The sequence below is a fragment of the Ctenopharyngodon idella genome, chromosome 11, assembly GCF_019924925.1.
Source record: "Ctenopharyngodon idella isolate HZGC_01 chromosome 11, HZGC01, whole genome shotgun sequence".
Classification (NCBI taxonomy): domain Eukaryota; kingdom Metazoa; phylum Chordata; class Actinopteri; order Cypriniformes; family Xenocyprididae; genus Ctenopharyngodon; species Ctenopharyngodon idella.
The window spans coordinates 10586128-10608175 of record NC_067230.1 but is presented as its reverse complement, the minus strand read 5'-3'; the positions used below and the strand labels follow the sequence as shown (position 1 = coordinate 10608175).

Here is a 22048-nt window from a genome sequence, read left to right as displayed (position 1 = left end):
GGAACTGGCGTCGCGTTAAATAGGGAAGGTGAAGGACGTACAGCGTAAGCTTTTTGAAGAATATGGAAGGCGGTCTGGCAAATGCATCACTTCACTTCAAAAGGCCTTTATTAACCCTCCGGAGCCATGTGGAATATGTTTATGATGGATGGATAGAAGAGACAGTGGAGACACTTTCTTCAGCTCATACTCGTTTGGTAGCGCATTACTGCCATTATAAAGCTTGGATACATCAGGATATTTATTAATATTTCTCTGATTGTCTTCGTCAGAAACAAGAAAGTCATATACACCCAGGATGGCTTGAGGGTGAGTAAAGCTTGGGGTAATTTACATTTGAAAGTGAACTAATCCTTTAATAACAGAATTTTAATTTTTGGGTGAACAAACCCTTTCAGTTTCAGAGCTCAAAACTTCTTTGTTAGTCCAAAAATAGCTTTTATTGGAACCAAGCTGCCAAAATGCCTTGTTTCAGATTTTGTCTCAGTATGACATCATAGTGCGATGAAAGACCACCTCTGCAGAATATAATCAATGCCTACTTCTATATCATTTACTCTTTAGCCCCGCCCACCGATTCATGCATGCTTGTTTGTTGGCTTCATTTTACTGCTGTTTCCTTTTTTATCAAGACATAATTCGAAGCAGGATTTTCCAAGAGACTGAAAATAAAAGATGATGCAGGGCAGACTCTGGCTCAAACATGTATGGCTGAATTTGACCGGTTGCCATTTTTTAAAATCTTAAGTTTTCAAAACAATTCCACATGTGTAATGGCGGTGATGCAGATAATTATTTTAATATGCAAAACTGTTTCCCAATCATAGCAGGGGGTGTTTACTTCCAAGTTTTGAATGCGGCACGCCGATCAAAACGGAGTGCTTCAAAGAGAGGGCCAAAAACAGGATAGAAAATAACCTATTACTTATAAATTATGATGTTTTTGATATAAAAATCTTGCTAACATTATAAGTGGACATCAGAGATCTTTATAAAATGTTTTTAAAAAATGCAGTTCATGACCCCTTTAAAGGCAACTATCCATCCATTCTAAAAACTGCTTGTCCTATTTAGGGTCACAGAGTTTGACCCTAGAGCCTATTTCAGCGTCACGGGATGAAAGCAGGAAACATATATTCCAAATGGATGGCCAGTCCAAGACAGGGCTAACACTTATGGATATATTCACATTCACACCTATAGGCAATATATGGCCAGATTTACTAACAGCTTGAGGCATTAAAAAACTACTGTCAGGATTTACTACAGACATGCAGTGAAAAATTAGCGCTGAAAAGACGTGGACACAGTTATTTTTGTGGCTGACCTTATTGCATTCGTATTTGGAGTTTCCCTTTCAGACGCAAAATTTATGGGAGGAGAGTATTTAAATGAATCATGCAAGGTGATTAACTAAGGTTTGCGCTAGTCAGTGTACTGGTATTTGCACCATCCGGCTGCATCTGTTCTTTTAATTTGCGCATTGTCAGTAGATCATGCGCAGAACTTTCCACTCCCATCAGCGTTTTTTTTTTGTTTTTTTTTGGGAATTGCGCTCTCACGCTAATTTGCCCTGTTTAGTATCTGGCCCTTAGTGTCTCCAATTCACCTTTCCTGCAGTGAGGTGACAGTGCTACCTATTGAGCCACTGTGCTGCAACCATAAGCGCTCAAATTTATTTCAATGCATATATTCAAATATGAGGTACAAATGCATAGACCAGTATATATATATACACACACACATAAAACACAACAATGGTCTTACTTTGCTTCCTGCTTCTCCAGGAGCATCCAAGGTACCAGCATTTCCAGTATCCATGTCAGGGACAGATGTTTTTGAGAGGCACTCGGTGCTCTGTGAACACAGAGAATATGGTTTATTATTTGTTCCAATATTGTACAGCAGGTGCTTGGAAATTTGGTTTATATGACTTAACACATTAGTATTTTTCAAAGCAGCAAAATAAATCTATTGATAGGGTGTATATTCTTCAAAATAAAGTACCAAATACTTTTTGAAGCAATTAATTTGTAGACAATAGAAATATATTTTTATAAATATTACAAAATATATATTTTTGTTTAAAATCTGTTTCTGTTTGATTTAGCATTTGCACTCTATCTGCATGAGGAGAGTGAATCACCACCAGTGCCAAAGCACTTGATTCATTCTTGCATGGTCAAACCCATCACTATAGCAACGTTTGGCACCAGTGCAACAAATACAATCTCTAGACAGCTAGATTGCACAAAAAGAATACAGATATAACTCAAATTATCTTCTAGAGTTCTCAGAATATCATTTTGTAGATTTTAAGAGTTCAATATAAGTAGTATTCAGTTAAAAAAAAAAAAAATACCGAAAGGCTTAAAAACTTAAAGGGGTAGTTCGCCCCAAAATGAAAATTTAATGTTTATCTGCTTACCCCCCGGGCATCCAAGATGTAGGTGACTTTGTTTCTTCAGTAGAACACAAATAATGATTTTTAACTCCAACCATTGCAGTCTGTCAGTCGTATTATGCATGTCAATGGGAACACAATCTATAAGAGTCAAAAAAACTTGCACAGACAAATCCAAATTAAACCCTGCGGCTCATGACGACACATTGATGTCCTACGACACGAAACGATCGGTTTGTGTGAGAAACTGAACAGTATTTATATCATTTTTTTACCTCTATAACACCACTATGTCCAACTGCCTTGCGCACGGCATCCGGTGCGTGAGGTGTGTTATAGATTGTGTTCCCATTGACATGCATTATACGACTGACAGACTGCAACGGTTGGAGTTAAAAATCATCATTTGTGTTCTACTGAAGAAACAAAGTCACCTACATCTTAGATGCCCTGGGGGTAAGCAGATAAACATCAAATTTTCATTTTTGGGTGAACTATCCCTTTTAAACACAACCATTTATAACCATTAATTGTGAACATGTAAATTTATTTACAAAACATTTGATTTATTTATTTTTATAACAGGACAATGAAGGAAAAGCAGCTACCGAGAGTCACTGTGGTTTCACCAAGTAAGACATGTTCCTGGATCAACATATTTTGTTGATCCTAGAACAACATTTCTATCCGAAAATTTAGTGCTAACCCTATCTCTACCCCTAAACCTAACCCTACCCGTAACTTGTCCCTAAAATCAGAGGGAAATGATAGGTGAACAACACTGATTTAGAAGCATCTAACTAACCCCTTAAAGGGTTAGTTCACCCAAAAAATGAAAATTATCCCATAATGTACTCACCCTCAAGACATCCTAGGTGTATATGACTTTTTTCTTTCAGTCAAACACAATCACAGTTAGATTTAAAAATATTCTTGCTCTTCCAAGCTTTATAATGGGAGTGAAAAGTAACTGATATTTTGAAGCCCAAAAAAGGCACATCCATCCATTATAAAAGTATTCCACATGGCAGGGGGTTAATAAAGGCCTACTGAAGTGAAGTGATGCATTTATGTAAGACAAATATCCATAATTATAACTTTATTAACTGCAATCATTAGCTTCTGGTAACGTTCATCCATGCGTTCATGAGAGAGTCGAGTTCTGGCGAATGTCGTAGGATGTAGGAGTAGAATAAGCTTAAGTGAGAGAAACCGCCTCTCGCGGTTCAAACAAATAGGGCTGGGCAACAAACTCAAGCTCCTTTAAAAATTCTCATTTTAGACTTCTAATTTGTGACCAGTGTTTTGTTTTGCTCTATCCTCTGCACTTCTGTGTTCGTCAATACGTCATGCGTCAGGCCAAAGTTCACTCTTCCACTGTACTCACGTACGGAAGCCAGTGGTTCTAGTTTATAAAGTTATAAATATGAATATTCTTCATACAAAAAATGCATCTCTTCACTTCAGAAGGCCTTTATTAACCCCCTGGAGTCATATGGATTACTTTTTTGGGCTTCAAAATTCTGGTTACTATTCACTCCCATTATATAGCTTGGAAGAGCCAGAATATTTTTTAATATAACTGTTATTATGTTTGACTGAAAGTCAAAGGCGGGATTTCAGTCATATTTACCTAGGATGGCTTGAGTGTGAGTAAATTATGGGATCATTTTCATTTCTGGGTGAACTAACCCTTTAAGCCTCAACTTGACATAAACTGTAAACTTGTCCTTCAAATCTGATTGGTTGATTGGAATGTTGTTCCAGGATCAACAAAGATGCTGATCCAGGAACATGTTGTACTTGGTGAAATCACATTCACCAGAGTAAAACATACGGTATCCCAGGATACATCTCATGAAGGTTGAGAGAATGTCCAGTGTACAAAGCTTTAATCTAGACAAAGGGTGCCTAACATTATGCTATTTCTTTACATTATATTGTTTCTTAGTATATAGGTTTGATTTAGTTCACTGCATAATCCACATACTTCCACATCAATTCATAGTTTTGATGACTTTACTATTATTCTAAAATATGCAAAATAGTAAAAATGCAGAATGAGTTGAAAAGTGTAGTGTAGGTCCCTAAAAAAAGCTTTACTCATTGCACTCAAATTAAATGGCAAGTTTGGCAACCTTGTACTGCAGTTTTCATTATATCCTGACTTTATCATTTCAGATTTCTCAGCATCATTAAACAGTACGTAGTTCTCAAGAGCTCATTGTCAGTCTGGTGCAGTGTTGGGCAGACAGATGACTGTGCTGCGGTGGGAATCCCTTAGTCTCAGAGAGCTATGCTCCAAATTACAGCTTCACACTTGCCAAGCATCCCAGTTACGGAGCAGCCAATAGAAGGCAGCTTGCAGAGGGCATACCCTGTTTTCTGCATAGCAACATTCAGTGCCAGCCTGTGCTGTGAGACAGTGCCAGGTGAGATTGGGCAGTGCAGTTGTGCAGTAAAAAAAAGAAAAATCCTAGAAGAATAACGCCTCCGATTTTCATGAGCTGAGTAGCCATGGCAGAAATACAATATGTTACTGTAAAGACTACAACATAATTCCATCAGTAAAACACTGAATTACATGTTTTATTAAATTACCATAAATATTCAATATAATAAGTTATGTAACAGAGCAGTCATGATACACTACAGTGGAAACCACATACATTTCTAAATCATTAAGACAAATTCATGCTAAGTACAATTTATAATTTTCAAAAGCAGATTAAAATGAGCAACTACTGTACTAGCAACCCAAAAAGCAACTTTTACTTTTAGCCCAGTTATATAATGTAAATTGGCATGTATAATGTTATATAGTAATTCCTATTTACTACCTCAATCCATTACCTGTGCCATTAATGTCACATTTTTAATGTGACTTTTCCAGCACACTGGTTCAGTCAACATTGTTCTCTGTGGTTTTGTGTTGCCCCTGGTAATGGCAAACCCTCACTAGTTTACAGCATCTATAAATTGTTCTGTGAAAATGCCTCTACTGAGAGATAAAAAACAGTGGAGAAATGTATTTGTAGCATTTTTATGTTACCAAATAATTCACCAGAATTAAATCATAAAAATGCCATTTCTTTCTACCAATAATGACTGTGACTGTAAAAAGTTCCAGTCTTCACTAAACTATCATAAATTACAAATTATTATTGTTGTTGTTGTTGTGAAAGTTCATATATAAAAAAATATTTTTTAAGATTTGTAGTGTTAATATCAGGTGGTGTAACTATTAAATATAATGTAATATATTTAAAATGATCATAACTTTCTCTGGTGTGATATTTAATGCCTTGGGACACTGTTTTATGGTTACATGTTGGTTATGCCTCATTCGCTTGCCTTTGATTTAGCAGACAAAACATTTTTAAAATATTAATAAAGTTTTAAAGGGATAGTTAACAAAAAAAAAAATGAATATTTTGTCATCACTTACTCACTCTCATGTTGTTCCAAACCTGTATGAGTTTCTTTCTTCTGTTGAACACAAAAGAAGATATTTTAAAGAATATTGCTAACCAGAGAGTTGATGGTAGCCAGTGACTTCTATAGTATTTTTATTTTTTTTTCCTACTATGGAAGTCAATGGGGCTCATCAACTGTTTGATTACCAACATTCTTTAAAATACCTTATTTTGTGTTCAACAGAAGAAATAAACTCATACAGGTTTGAGGGTAAGTGATGACAATTTTTCCATTTTTGGGTGAGCTATCCGTTTAAAACCAAAGTGCTTCACTTATTTAAAGTTTACAAAAAAAAATCAGTAATTTCAGCCTTTAAAAAAAGATGCTTTTAAATTAAAAACTCCAGACAGTTATCTGATTTTTTTTAACACTCTGACTTTTAAAAAATATCAAAATGAATTTTATTTCAGAAAGTGAAAACATTCATTGTAGAAGAGGTCTTTTTATTGTGTGTCTCATTTGCCTTTTTTTTTTTTTTTTTTTTAAGTGTTTTTGAACATTTTAATATATCTGGACAAAAAAAAAAAAAAAACCCTGAGTGGCACATCATTAATCATTTAAGGCATTTTATGATTCAGGCTCAAATGGAGGACAGGGGAGTATTGTCACCTGAGTCTCTGGTAGAGCACTCTTCTCTTGAGGACCACGTGAGCTTTGGGCCTCATGAAGCTCTTTCTCTAGCTGCTCCAACCGAGCAACACGGATCTGTAGGCAGAAACACATACAGTGATTAATAATATCCTCAACATTCTAATGCCTTGATAGCGATTCTTTGAAGGCACATTTTCATACACCACTTTAACATACACCATATTATCTCTGCTACAAAGCCCAATTTAGCCATACAGTTCATACAACATGGTTTGACCAAGGATGTCTTGCTGGTTAGGAAGGTTAAGAAGCCTGGTTGGGACACCAGCATCCAAAACACAGCATAAACTGTCCTGAATGCTTGAGTGTTATATTTGCAGTTGATAAAAGCGTGATGTGATTGTGACTGACACGTGACACTTAAGCTGGATTTACAGCTGGATCTTTGTAGATGAAAACGTGGCATTTAATCTATAATCTGTTCTTACTTGTGTTCTCTGAACCATCTCGTCACTGGTGCCGAAGCGTTCCTCCATCACGGAACGCAATTGCTGAGCTTCAAACTCTAGCTGCTGACGAATAAAATCCACCTGCAAGGAGAACTGTGAAGCACAGAAAAATGCACAAATATCATTTGTACTGCACACATACCATTGTTCACCATTCAAGGAACAAGAACGAATTTCCAGAGACATGAAAGTATTTTAAAGACTAAACAAACTAATCTATACTATAAAAGCTATTCTATAAAAAGCTTATTTTATTCATATTTTATATAAAAGAGCTGCATAATATAAAATTCTGATAAACTTCCCCTTTTGTATTCAATAGAAAAAAGGCAGTCAATACTGTTTTGGAACGATGATGTTAGTGAGTTTTCGGTTACACTTTATTTTGTGTCCTTGTTACGGTAGCTATGTTTCCATTACCCTGTTTTTATGTTTTTGAAGTATCGCATCAGAAACGAGTAATGGAAACACCCAATTTCGAAAAAAAAAAAAACCCTTAATTCACAAAAAAGTTTTTTCGCTCCCTTGAGGTGGTTTTTGACTTGTGCGAAAAAGCGTTAATGCAAATAATGGCAGATGGAAACACATTTGCCGAATTAATTCTGATGTAGCGAACATTAAACCCTCGTGACTAATCATCTGTTTCCGCTGATGGTGTTGTAACAGACATGTTATACATTTATGTTTGATTCTGTTACGCATTAATTCTGGATGTACTGGAACTCGTTTTATATGTGTGTATGAAATGCATTTTCCCTTTGGTGCTTGCCATAGAAAGACAAGAGTCGTGCACTTTTGTACTGGCGTATCGTGGGTTTTTCGTTGTTGTCCTCTCATATGTGTGTGACGCTTAATAAAGTCGAGAAGAGTTCAGGCAACTCTTGTTTATTGTTTTCATATTCATCAAGTGTTTAGGCGAAGCTGTCACGAACGCTTGGTCACAGTGTTTTATTTACTGTTGGTTACTAGGTTACCATACCACCATCATCTGCTCGAACAACTTGATGGAAACGCACCTAATTCGCATTCGTTTTTCTTTCTTTTTTTGCGAACTTTGAAAAGATTCACTTCACGTTTGGATGTGAAGTGTAACTATATATTTAAGTACTGAGTAATATTAAATAACAACATGTACTTACTATATAATTAGGGCTAGGGTTAGGTTTAGGGTTAGTTGCTTGTAATTATGCATAATTTACTGTTATTACTACAATACGTACATGTAACACATGTAACAATGACAGTTTTCATTTTTGGCTGAACTATCCCTTTAAGAATCATAGCCGTTATTTCAAACTAGACAGTCAAGGGGATTACCTGACTCAAAAAAATCTACATTTAGGACAGTCTGTGGTCATTAGCAGCAAAACCAGGTGACCTCATTTTTGGCTACAGATGGCACACAGTCCTATCAGTGAGTAACTGGGGTGGAAGTTGTTTAGGCTGCTTACCGTATCGAGCCGTGGCAGTTCAGCCAGTCTCTGAGACAAACCCTGCAGCTGTGAGTAATACCATCGCCGCTCTCTCTCTTCTTTCTCTATTTCACTCAGCAACATGGACCTACAACACACAAATCACATTCCTGAAATTGCTGTACTCAACAAGAGTTGAGAAGAATTCAGAATTTAAGAACTGAATCACTTTAATGAGTGTGAATTTAAATGGAATAGGCCATAGCCCACAGGATGATGAATTAGCTGAACTGTATTTCATGTTCTTGCATGTTTTTTTAAAATAACAAAACATTTGGAAAACACATTGGGCATATAAAAGTTGTTGTTTGCTTCTTCCCTAGCATATTTTAGAAATTACACTCACTTGATTAGGTACACTTGATTAGGTACACCTGCTTATTAATATAAATATCTAATCAATCAATCACATGGCAGCAACTGAATGCTTATAGGAATGTAGACATGGTCAAGATGATCTACTGAAGTTCAAACCAAAGAGTATAAAACCCAAGAGGTGAAACTCTGATGCTTTTTGGGTAACAGCCATGAGGAGGCGCTTTGGTAGTGTGGCAGCCATTTTGGGGTGAAAATGCCAACTGGACAATAGAATCCATCACATCTTACGCACCCCAAATCGGTGAATCTCACAGCCAAATCAGAAACGCAATAGAAAATTTCTCAAATTCAGTAAATTTTATGACACCTACAGTAAATGTTGTATTGTCTTAACCTATATATGTTTCATGTGATCAGTTGTGGAATCCAACCATTACACATCTGAGGTAACGTAGTTAGCCTACTTTATTGAGTATTTCCATTTTATGCAACTTTACATATTTACTATTAATAGTAAATTAATAAATTAATAATTAATAAAGTTAAGATCATCATGTTTGTAGCGTGATCCAGGGGATTAAAATGTATATAGGCAGACCTAGTGGAGTAATATAGTAATAGTAAATTACTCCACTAGATCTGAAATACGTTTTAATCCCCTGGATCACGCTACAAACATGATGATCTTAATTAATGTATGTTTTTTTTTAACAATGCAGCTGATATTACCATAGAAACTAGTGGACTGCCGAGTCACTTTCACCCCAAAATGGCAGAAACGCAGGGTCTGCGTGGGACTGTTTTTTTCGTCCCACTCCCGCCCGCTCCCACAAGGTTCTATTCCGCATGCACCCGCTCCCGCCTAAAATTCACTCTGTGTTCACCTGCTATCCGCATATAATGATTTTCTTCCCGACCCGACGGGTCCCGCTAAATTTAGATTGTTTCCAGAATCTCGCATTTAAACTTCCCCTAAAGAAAGAGAGTGACTGGGGATAACAATGCAACATGCAAAATGTTGCATAGCATATACAAGGTTTTTATTTGTTATTTGTCTTATGATGCTGTCAACACCCTAAAAAATGTCAGAGAAAAAATGTCACAAAGAATAATAGGCTAAATATCACAGAGAAATATAGGCTAAATTAAATAGCCTACAACATGTCCCTCTAAACTATAGGCTAAGCCAAAAATACACATAAACGAAAACTGTTGGCTTACTAGCTATACTGCAGAATGAAATCTTTTTTAACATCCACGCAAGAACAGAATGGCGCTGACTGAAGACTGTTTCAGAACGTCTCTCCTCCAAAATCCAATCACAAAGGTTGAATGTTCTCTGAAGGTGCACTCGCGCAGACCTCTAATGCAAAGAACATATCTTGCCAGGTTTCTCAGGACAAGGAACTGGGGACTGTGTGAACGCCACCACTGCAGAAAGTTTTGTTCACTTCAAGTTCACTTCAAGCACAGATGCACTGATGTCAAAGCATCTCGGGAGTGACCGGGTTATTGTCAGACCGCCTGCTCCCGCCTAATGTACACTATAGTTACCGACCGCAATCCGCTTTTCATTCAAAATGTAAACCTGCGAGAGCCGCAGGAATGCAGACCTCTAACACAGGGCTGCTGCTGGGCGCCGGTGTTGCAATGGAACATTCTATTGAGTTTCGCTTCTTGTCAGTGTATATTCTTTGTTCAAACTGAGCATCAGAATGGGGAAGAAAGGTGATTTAAGTGAGTTTAAATGTGGCATGGTTGTAGGTGCTGCACAGGCTGGTCTGAGTATTTCAGAACCTGCAGATCTACTGGGATTTTCATGCACAACCATCACTAGGGTTTATAGAAAATGGTCCAAAAAAAAGAAAATATCCAGTGAGCAGCAGTTCTGTGGGCGAAAATGCCTTGTTGATGCCAGAGGTCAGAGAAGAATGGCCAGACTGGTTCTAGCTGATAGATGGGCTACAGCAGCAGAAGACCACACTTGGTGCCCAATGTATTTATAGAACACACTATATGTCCATTGTGTTTTCCAAATGTTTTGTAATTTTAGGCACCTAATCCCCAATTGCTCCACAGCAAAAAAATGGATGCCCACTGCTCTGGGTGTGTGTCCACAGTTTGCAGTGTGTGTTCACTACTCCTAATGTGTGTGCACTAACTGGATGGGTTAAATGCAGAGGATAAATTCTGAGTATGTGTTACCGTACTTGGCCTTCACATGTCGCTTTCACTTTCAAAACTATACAATAGAAGATTGGAAAAATGTTGCATGGTCTGATAAGTCTAGATTTCTGCTGTGACATTGAGATAGTAGGGTCAGAATTTGATGCAATCAACATGAAAGCATGGATCCATCTTGCCTTTTATCAACGGTTCAGGCTGGTGGTGGTGGAGTAATGGTGTGTGGCACATTTTCCTGGTACACTTTGGGCCCCTTAGTACTAACTAAGCATTTTTTAAATGCCACAGCCTACCTGAATATTGTTGCTGACCATGTCCATCCCTTTATGATCTTCTGATAGCTACTTCCAGCAGGATAATTTGTCATGTCACAATGCTCAAATCATCTCAAACTGGTTTCTTGAACATGACAATGAGTTCACTATGCTCAAATGGCCTACACAGTCACAAGATCTCAATCTAACAGAGCACCTTTGGGATGTAGAGTGGAATGGGAGATTTGTATAATGGATGTACAGCCGACGAATTTGCAGCAACTGTGTGATGGTATCATGTCAATATGGACCAAAGTCTCTGAGGAATATTTTTGACAACTTACAAAAGGGGGTCCAACTAGCAAGGTGTATCTAATAAAGTGGCAGTGAGTGTATATGCATTTGAAATGTCTTTCTCTTTAATTCTCTTATATTCAAGTAAAATCTTGCATTCACGGGTGAATTCCAACTGTTATCCAGTTAAATGCTCTCTGGGAGCACCAATTTCCTATATTACTACCTACTTTTGACTAGCAATAGCAAGTATTTATGGATCATGGATGTGACCTAAACTAAATGCCACTGGCTTTTAAAGGGGACTAACCCTCTAAGGCAGGGCTATTCAATTGGTGGCCCACGGGCCAGGTCCGGTCCACCAATCATCTACAACCAGCCTGTGGGCACCCACACCACTAATTCTACCCAAGGCTACCATATATTTTCTATGAGATTACACGCATGTACTATTGATACGCATTCTCATGTAATTGGGTTGGGTGGCCACAGTGGCACCTGCAGCTGCACTTTTCGTACCATGCACGCTCCTCCGAGTGACCTGAGAAATGTTTTCCGTGCGAATATTTCGGCAGTTATTATGTGTGTCCCGTATTTCTGTCGACTGAACCAGTGATACCAATCATTCCTGAATTAATCATTGTTTTGTCTCAATTCTTTCTTTTCAGTGAATTGGCCAAATGCGCTTGCATAACTATCTGAAACGATTTGGATTCGTCACCGCTCTGTCACTGAATCATCTGAAGTTGTTTCTCAGTCAGTAACAACAAATACAGAACAAATAGTGCTGTTTTCAGGTGTTTCACTAGTTTACTTTGAACTATGCAGCACGGCGCAGTGGATAATGGAACGAAAGCTTAAAAGAGTTGCGTTTATTCCCGGTCACCATTATTAAACAGCGTTGCGACATCCAGTAAGAAACGTTTCAATTCGACACACGCCTCTCGGTTACTAACCACAAAACACTAGATAATTAAACTAGTTTTAAATCGGATAAAACAGCCTCAACATTCCCAACAATGAGGAAAACAGGAGAAACGCGCCATGAATGAAGATAGAAGACTTTTAAATCCCAAAATCCCCACACTTACAAACATTTACCATGAATGAACTGTAGTAATTTACTATGGATTGTGGAAATGTGGAATATTTATTTTGAATACCATGTTGTAGCCATTTATATTGCTATATGTTTATTAGGTGGGTAGGGGAATATATAATTCATTTCTTTGTGAAGGTGTGTATAGTTTTTTATAGGCCTATATAACATATCATAATATAATATGGTAGTAGTGAGTAGCCATGTATGGTTTTACCTGCGGTTACCAAGTCTGTCTGAATATTTTCATTTAAGCCTATATTAATTATAGATAAAATAATTCTTACCAATAAGAACTCCTCCGGCCCTCCTCAACTTTTTGATTTGATAATCCAGCCCTCGAATGAAACCACTGATGAGTGATGATGAGTGTTTAGATGTGATGATCTTACCTCTCTTTACAGAGTTCCTCTAAGTGCTGGGCAGTGACACGGCCTTCTCCAGTCGCCGGATAAGGGTGTCCAGGGTGCATGGCTGTGCCCTCTCCAGATGCAGATGAAGACTGGCGGGACGGTGGACAGATGGGACTCCTGGCCCTGCCGATGCTTAGTCTCTCCTCGCCTTCCCCTACCTGGCTAGCCATCGTCTCCGGAAACACACGCAGGTTGTGAGGCTGGTACTTGAGCTCATAGTAGTTGGTCAAGTCCATATGCAGCTCTGTAAAAACAAGGAAAGTCAAACATTTTTTTAGGTCTTTTTATAGTTTTCTGCCAGGACTTTATCTGTAGTTTTACGGAATTTTCCATTCATCCTTAAAACACAACCTAATGCAAACCTTAATTCAAAATACAGGTAAATCACCTGTAAAATACCAATATGGAAAATTCCTTCATATTTATACAGTACATTGTGCCCTATTTTTACAGACTTTTTTTACAGTGTAGGTCTGGTTTGACAATATTGAAAAATCGTTTTGAATCGATCTTCATTTTAATGAATCAATATCGATTATTAAATCCCAATATCAATCTTTTAGCCTATGCTGTTTTCTGGTCATGTGTCAACAAAACTTTACTAAACATTATTTGTAGCGTGAATGCCATCTAATAATTGCAAACAGCCTTGTGCTTTCTTATTTTTAATAAAAAACTAAGTCTCAATTTTCAAATTCTGTCAATTTTATAATAAAATTCAATTTAATGTGGTCTGACAGATCGCTGTAGCCACCACAGTTCAACTGATCAACTCTTCCTCTTTACTATTAGTTATAGCACCAAATGATAAATAAACATCAGAAGGTATGTTGAAAGAAACAGTACAACTTAGTGAAATGTGTCATGTCTCATGTAATCAGTATTTAAACCATGGAAAAATGTCAACAGCTTGTTAATAATATGTCACGTAATGCTGGGTGTTGCCATAGCTCCACAAACATTTCCTCCATTGTAAAATCCCACCTAGCAGGAACGATACCATTGTCTCTCTTTCGTTTCAGCATGTTTGAAAGCATGTAGGAATGCGCTTCTGTGCTTCTATTGGCCAGTGTTACACATGTGACGGAACTCGAAAAAAAATGACCGAAAAAAAATTAAACATGCTAGTCTTTCATCGGTTGTCATCCACTATGACACACTACGTGAGCTGATGTAGCGATTACATAGGTTCGCACCTGCCCACTCTAAGCAGGACGCGAACCCGGGCCCTTCTGCATGGGAAGTGGGCGCTCTAACAAGGAGGCTAAAGCATCAGTTGCTAGAGCACCTCTTGAGTTCAGGGGAGTGAGGTTTACACGCACAGCACTTACCAGCCTATGTCTGTTACACTGAAACGATCGAATCTTGCGTCCCGACACTTACTTGACCTGTTAGCGATGTCTTTATTTAATGTATGCTTGAATAAATATGTAATGAAAAACATTTTTTATGATAGCCACAGTTGAAATAGGTAGTACACTGTTGTCGGAACGTCATAGGCGGGTGACGTCATGACCAGGAAACTATAAAGCACACCCGAACCAAACAGAGTTAGCTTCTGTATCTTCAGTAAGCGCTCTCTGTGAATTTGTCTGTCTTATTTACTGTTGTTTGTCTATCACGTTATTCAAGCACTCAGAAAAGATAGTTATATATATAGTTATATAATGGCGAGTAAGCAACAATTTAGACCGTGTGTCACTCCTTGCCCTTGTTACATCACGGGTGGGGATACACACGAGCTTTGTGTTGTGTGCTTGGGAGCGGAACATGCCCAGGCAGCCCTCGAGGGGGCTGGCTGTGAGAATTGCGAACAGCTGTCTCTTAAGACGCTCCGCTCCCGCCAGGTGCTTTTTGAGGAAAGCGGTTCGGCTCGCGTTACCCGCGGCTCGGGCACCACCCGAGTACGAGCTCCTCTCACAGGGCGCAACAGAAAGTGAGTGTTGCTTCCCGTGCTCCCCCACAGAAAGATTGGGGGGCGGGGCAGCACTCACAACCGAAGTCTTCTAAGGATAAGACGGATCTGAGGACCGTCATTATCCAACGGAAGGCTTCGGGAAAGAAGTCCCGACGCCAGTGGTGTCGGGTTTCTGAGGGCAGTCCCCTCCGGTGCGAGTCGGTTTCCACCTCATTATACGGTGCCCTCAGGGGGGCGTTCTGCCAACCCTGCCACCTCGTGTGCTTCAGGGCGCAGCGGTTCTCAGCAAACGCATATCTCAGTGTCCACCCAGCAACGTAGTAGCGCTGGGATGTTCGCTCCCTCCGAGGAGGGATCAAAAGTGGCCAGTTCAGTTGCTCCCTGCTGGTTTGCCGTTTCAGGGCACCGGGCTGGTCACACAGCAAACACCAGAGTTCAGTCTCGAAAGACTGATTCCCTTAGTAGACTTTCTGGCAGCGTGGAAACTTCTGTCAAATGTATCTCAATGGGTCCTGCACACAATAGAATTTGGGTTCAGAATTCAGTTCGGGTTGCGACTGCCCAGGTTCAACAGGGTTTTGTTCACCGAGGTGAGCCACGAGCAGGCTCTGGTTATGGAACAAGAAGTACAGACTCTCTTGCGAAAAGAAGCTATAGAACGGGTTCCTTCTCCCAGCAGGGAGTCAGGGTTTTACAGCCGGTACTTCATAGTTCCGAAGAAGGATGGAGGGTTGCGTCCTATTCTAGATCTGCGCCTACTAAATCGCTCTGTCAAGAAGCTCAAGTTCAGAATGCTCACTCTGAAACAGATCGTGTCACAAATCAGGTCCGAGGACTGATTTGTCACGAGAGATCTTAAAGACGCATACTTTCATATATCCATCCTTCCTCAACACAGGAAGTTCCTGAGATTCGCTTTCGGGGGCGAAGCGTACCAATATCGGGTTCTTCCCTTCAGCCTAGCTTTATCACACCGCACCTTCACAAAATGCGTGGATGCAGTTCTGGCTCCGTTGCGACTCCAGGGCATCCGCGTGTTGAATTACATAGACGATTGGCTGATCCTGGCACAGTCAGAGGAGTTGGTGGTTCAGCATCGAGATGGTGTTCTCGCCCACATGAAGTGTCTGGGGTTACGGATAAACGCAAAGAAAAGTGTGCTATCTCCAGCTCAAAGGACCTCTTTTCTGGGCGTAGTTTGGGATTCGGTCTCGATGCGAGCATGTCTATCTCTGGTTCGCATAGAGACGATTCTCACAGCCGTAAACAAGTTGAAGCTAGGCCAGTCACTCACTGTGAAACAGTTTCAGAGACTGTTAGGTCTGATGGCAGCTGCGTCCAACGTGATACCTTTTGGCCTGCTGTACATGAGACCTCTGCAGTTGTGGCTCAAAACCAAAGGGTTTTCCCAGAGGGGCAATTCGTTTCGCATGATCAAGATCACGTGGCGTTGCCTTCGTGCTTGTGTCATGTGGAAAAAACCTTGGTTTCCTTCCCAAGGGCCGGTGTTGGGAGCTCCTTGTCGTCGCGTAACGCTTACGACGGATGCGTCCCTCACCGGCTGGGGGCGATCATGAGTGGTTGCTTGGCTCAAAGTCTGTGGAGGGATCATTATCTTTCCTGGCACATAAACCAGTTGGAGATGATGGCTGTGTTCCTGGCACTCAAAAACTTCCTCCCAGATCTCAGGGGCCATCATGTGTTGGTCAATACAGTGGTGGTCTCTTATATAAATCATCAGGGGGGTCTGCGTTCGCGCCCCTTATGCAAGTTGGCACACCAGAGCCTCCTGTGGGCCCAAGGGAAGCTACTGTCAGTCAGGGCAGTATACATTCCGGGGCGTCTGAATCAGGAAGCAGACATCCTGTCGAGGCAGGGGCTGAGGCCCGGGGAGTGGAGACTTCACCCTGAGGTGGTGGAGCTCCTTTGGGAGCGCTTCGGGAAAGCAGAAGTGGATCAGTTTGAGTCTCGAGAGACGGCTCACTGTCCACTGTATTTCTCCCTCACGTATCCAGCTCCCCTGGGGTTGGATGCGATGGTGCAGACGTGGTCGAGGCTGCGTCTGTACGTCTTTCCCCTGATTGCCCTGCTTCCGGGAGTTTTGGAGAGAGTGCGCCGGGATGGGGTCCAGTTGCTGTTAATAGCCCCGTTCTGGTCGGGCCGAGTTTGGTTTTCGGACCTGATCTCTCTCCTCGACGGCTCTCCCTTCGAGATTCCGGTCAGGAGGGACCTACTCTCACAGGCGGGGGGCTCACTCCTTCACCCCCGCCCGGAGTTGTGGAAACTGTGGGCATGGCCTCTGAGGGGGCACAGCTTATAGATTCGGGTCTCCCTACCGAGGTAGTGGAGACCATGCTCCAGTCCAGAGCTCCCTCCACGAGGAGGCTATATTCCCTGAAATGGGACGTCTTCTCTTCTTGGTCTAAAGAGCGTATGTTTGACCCTGTTAACTGCCCGGTTGGTACAGTTCTTGAGTTTCTTCAAGACAACTTCTCTTCAGGTTAATCATCATCTACGCTAAAGGTCTATGTGGCGGCCATTGCGGCTTACCACATTCCTTTGGAGGGTGCTTCTTTGGGAAGACACCCGTGGGTTTCTCGCTTCCTACATGGTACTATGAGGCTGAGACCTGCGGCACGTCAGAGAGTTCTGACTTGGGATTTGGCCATAGTGTTGGAGGGCCTGTCCATGGCTCCGTTTGAGCCCATCGAAGAGGTTCATGAGAAGTTCCTCACTCTTAAGACTATCTCATCTCTTAAGAGAATTGGAGACCTTCAAGCCCTTTCGGTCTCTCCCTCTTGCCTGGACTTTGCGCCGGGCATGGTTAAAGCCTTCCTCTTCCCTCGGGAGGGCTAAGTTCCCAAGGTCCCCACTAATGTGGCGGGCCCCATTATGCTGCAGGCCTTCTGTCCTCCTCCTTTTCTAAGATCCAGACCAGGAGAAACTTAATCTGCTCTGTCCTGTCAGGGCTGCCCTGTGGCATAAGACTGATCAGTTATTTGTCTGTTTCAGGTCCCCACGTAAGGGGCACCCTGCATCTAAACATACACTAAGCAAGTGGATAGTTGAGGCTATCTCGCTGGCTTATGAGTCGGCCGGCCAACCGTCACCTCTCAAGGTCTGAGCCCACTCAGTATGGCTGCCTCTCTGGCATTACTCTCTGGAGTGTCCCTCCAGGAAGTTTGTGATGCGGCGGGGTGGTCCTCGCCTCACACTTTCGTTAGGCTTTATAACCTAGACTTGGCCTCGACCCCGGGGTCACGAGTGCTTGTGTCTTACTGTGCGCATCCAATTTCACACAGACAGGCACTTGGTTTTATGGCGGCATGGGTATTTCATTCCCAAAGCGCTTGACGCAGCACGAGTTCCCTTGAAAGGGAACGTCTCAGGTTACATATGTAACCATGGTTCCCTGAGAGGGAACGAGACGCTGCGTCACGTTGCCATATTCCCAGCATGCCTGTGACCGACTTACTTCAACTCTTCAGAAGCTAACTCTGTTTAGTTTGGGTGTGCTTTATAGTTTCCTGGTCATGACGTCACCCACCTATGACGTTCCATCACGCCATTGGACTGATTTCACATGTGCTTCACGACACAATCACGCAGAGGCGTTCCCAAAGCGCTTGACGCAGCGTCTCATTCCCTCTCAGGGAACCATGGTTACATACATAACCTGAGACGTTTTGATTTCTGCAGAAATTGGCCTTAATTGGTCGTTTGATCTTCAAATAAGTTGCAGTAACAGACAAATACAGTCTGCTTAAAAAAAAAAAAAAAAAAAAAAAAAAGAAAAAGAAGAAGAAAATAAAAAAGAAAGAACATGAACATGTCTAAACTGAACACACCCTCAGTGACCCAAAAGTACATCAACAACAGAATGGCTTCAACAGAAGAAAATAAACCTTGACTGAGATGCCGTGCTTGAACCAAGAACTGTGTTTTAACTGATGTTTTACTGAAATCGTTTGGAGGAACGTTGCAGAATTCCTCTTGACTGTTGTGCAGTTCTAATCCGCATTTACAGGACGTGTTTGGTGGAGGTTTATTGGTCCCAAAGAAGCATTAAAAAATTATTAAACCTATTGTGTTAAACTTGAAACTTAAGTTTTTTCATCAGATTTGTGTAACAGACTGTGTAACTTCAAATTAAATTTGACCAAAGACCAATTTATACAGAAATCAAGTGTACATTCAATTCCTGTTTAATTCTGTGATATTTTTATGGTAGTTATTAAAATAAATATTATGCAAAATATCTTGTACATTTATCAAAAACATGATTAAATAATTGAGAAATAAAAAAATATATATTACAGTTAAAAGACAAATGCTACAGATAAATGAACTGTGACAGCAATTTAGAGAAATGTATAAATTTCTTGCAGTACCTTTGAGCTGGTCCAGTACATCAGTTCTGCCTGAAGAGGCAAGAGTTCCGGCCTCCTGCTCCAGTTTGCTTTGCAGCTGCTTCAGAACCTCCTATTATGGCAAAATAAAAAATAAATGAGCAGTCATTGTTTGCCAGTGGAGCCCAGTTTAGTGAAAAAACAAACGTATATATTTTAAAGTAAAAAGAGATGCTTCTCTCATATTGTGTAACCGGATGACCTCATCTTTATAACGCATACATCAGCTCTGTTTGAGGAGAGAACAGACTGTGAGACTGAAAATCTTTGGCAAGGATTATGCTCAGCATGTGGGACACAGTGGAATCATGGGATACTGAATATGTATCACCTATAATCTCATGGAAGCAGTTGTTGAATCAGTTTCCATCAATGGTTTTGTGTAGAGAGCATTTCTACTGCATAATTAAATGAACCTTCAGAGTTAGGCTGTATTTTTAAGATGGATAGTTAAAGGGATAGTTCACCCAAAAATGAAAATTCAGTCATATATATATACTCATGTCCTTTTTAAAGGGCCCGAATATACTCATATTATTTTTCGTTCTTTGCTTGGGGTAAGATGAAGTTCGCAATACGTGACCAGCGATATACTGTTAGCGAACATCCCGATGCCGCCCACACTGCCGAGAGCTACGTTTAGATGAATATGTTAATATATGCTGCTCTCAATAACAAAATAAGCATACAACAAAAATGAGTGCACAGGAGTTAAGAAAGCATCCGATCATAGCAACTTTTGTTTACACAAGCTCTGGAGTTCGTCACTCTAGTCATGTCACGTTTATTTATATAGCACTTTATACAATAGATTGCTTAAAAGCAAGCAGCTTTACAGTATTAAACATGAAAAACAGTGTCAGTGTCTCATTTCATCAGAAGTACAACTTCATTTTCTACTAAGCAGCTCTCCAGATTTATGTATTTCTTGTTCTGCAGAACACAAAAGAAGATATTTTGAAAAATGCCTCTGTCAGGGTTCTTCAGACTGTTTATTCTTGGTTTGGTGACAGAGCTCTGACCCTCCTTTTTTTTCTTGTCGCTGTGAGCATGTGGTTTCGAGTTCGTGCATGTTGTGTTCTGTGTAGCATGCGGTTTGTGTTTTTATCAGCTGTGTGCTTTCTTGTTGTCTTGTACTGTGTAGCACGTCTCATGTTTTTCATCGGCTGTGTGCTTTCATGTTGCCATGTTTTGTGTGGACATGCAGTCAGTGAGAGCTCTCACTGGCTGCGTGTTCATGTCATGTTTTGTTTGAGCACATGGCTTGTAATTGTGTTCAATTACAATTACACAATTGTGTAACTGGCCATGTGCTCTTCTTTTTGTCATGTTTGGTGTGAGCACATGGTTTGTCATGCTTGTTTCTATGTGCCATGCCTATTTTACCCCACCCTACTTGTTATCTGATTATTGTTTTTTTTTTTTGTCCCACCTGCTCTCCCTTGTTACCCTCTTTATTTCCTTCCCTGTTTACACGACAACAATACACTAAAAGCAGAAAAGTTTTTCCCTTTTGTTGTTTGCATACACGACAACGTTGTCAAAATGATCCTCGCTCAACGGGATCCACAAAAACGAAAAAAAAAAAAAAGCAATATTATGCATGCCAGGCCAGTAGTTGGCGATGTTGGCATGATGTCAACATTATCACAAATTCTTGTGTGGTTTACACTGAGAAAATAACAGTATCGTTTTCAAAAAGGTGCACTTTGAAACCCGTTTTCGAAAGTTTACATTTCCAGGCACCCCAAAAGCTGTTGTCAACTAAATGAATGCATAAAAACGCATAAAAGTGTTGTGTAAACGGCCTCTCTTGTGTTTGCAGTCCTGTGCCATTTCGTTGTCATTATTTACCTTTCGTGTCCTGCCCTGCCTGATGCTGTTTACCTTGTCCAGTCTTGCCTTGTCCAGCTGCCAGTCCTGTTTTCCCCCACAGGGTAGTTTTTGTTTGTTTTTGTTTTATTGTTAAATAAAAGCCCATTTTCTCTCCATCTCTGAGTCATCCATTCACTCAAACCAGACAGTCTCAGTGTTTATCGTCCATGTTGTCTTTTCTGTTCAGCAGAAGAAATACATACATACAGTACAGGTTTGGAATGGTATGTTTGAGAGTAAATGATGATAAAATTATAATTTTTTGTGTGAACAATCCCTTTAAGTCTCTAAATTCTGACTCTTAAGTTCCTCAAACTGTACAACTTATTAATATGCTTAGCAACTGTAAACAGTCTAAAGACAAATAAACATGGCAAAATAGTTGTATATTCTGATTATTACTAATAATAAATAACTATTTGTTTAACAATGATGATTTGTATCAAAAACAGCATTTATTTGAAATAAATTTTTAATGAAATGTCTTTACTGTCACTTCTGATCAATTTAATGCATACTTTCTGAATCAAAGTATTAATTTCTTAAAAAAAAAAAAAAAATCTTACTGACCCCAAACTACTGAATGGTAGTCTAAATACAATGCACATTTGTAGATTTTTTTATATATTAATGTTGCAACTGTTTTTTACATAATTTAAATTAGTAGTATCTGTAAAACAAACTCAAACTGACAGAACAAAGCTACTGATTCCTAATGAGCTCTTCAGCAGTTTTACTTCCTACAGGATTAATGTCTCCAAAGCAGTTAAACTGACAAAACAGGCATGAATCTGCAGTATTTAACCCACACAACCTTTTAAGAGTATTTCT

At 40.1% G+C, this 22048-nt stretch overlaps 1 protein-coding gene across 2 annotated transcripts in view; it reads right to left on the bottom strand.

Annotated features, from left to right (window-relative positions):
• apc2 (APC regulator of WNT signaling pathway 2) overlaps nt 1–22048 on the bottom strand; it is a 45940-nt gene that overhangs the window by 10091 nt on the left and 13801 nt on the right. For both annotated transcript variants that reach the window (XM_051912774.1, XM_051912773.1), the window contains exons 3-8: nt 19325–19415; nt 12995–13259; nt 8433–8541; nt 6961–7074; nt 6491–6586; nt 1768–1857 (exon numbers count right to left, since the gene is read on the bottom strand). In XM_051912774.1, the coding sequence (XP_051768734.1) occupies nt 1768–1857; nt 6491–6586; nt 6961–7074; nt 8433–8541; nt 12995–13259; nt 19325–19415 (765 nt within the window). The remainder of the gene's footprint in view (nt 1–1767; nt 1858–6490; nt 6587–6960; nt 7075–8432; nt 8542–12994; nt 13260–19324; nt 19416–22048) is intronic.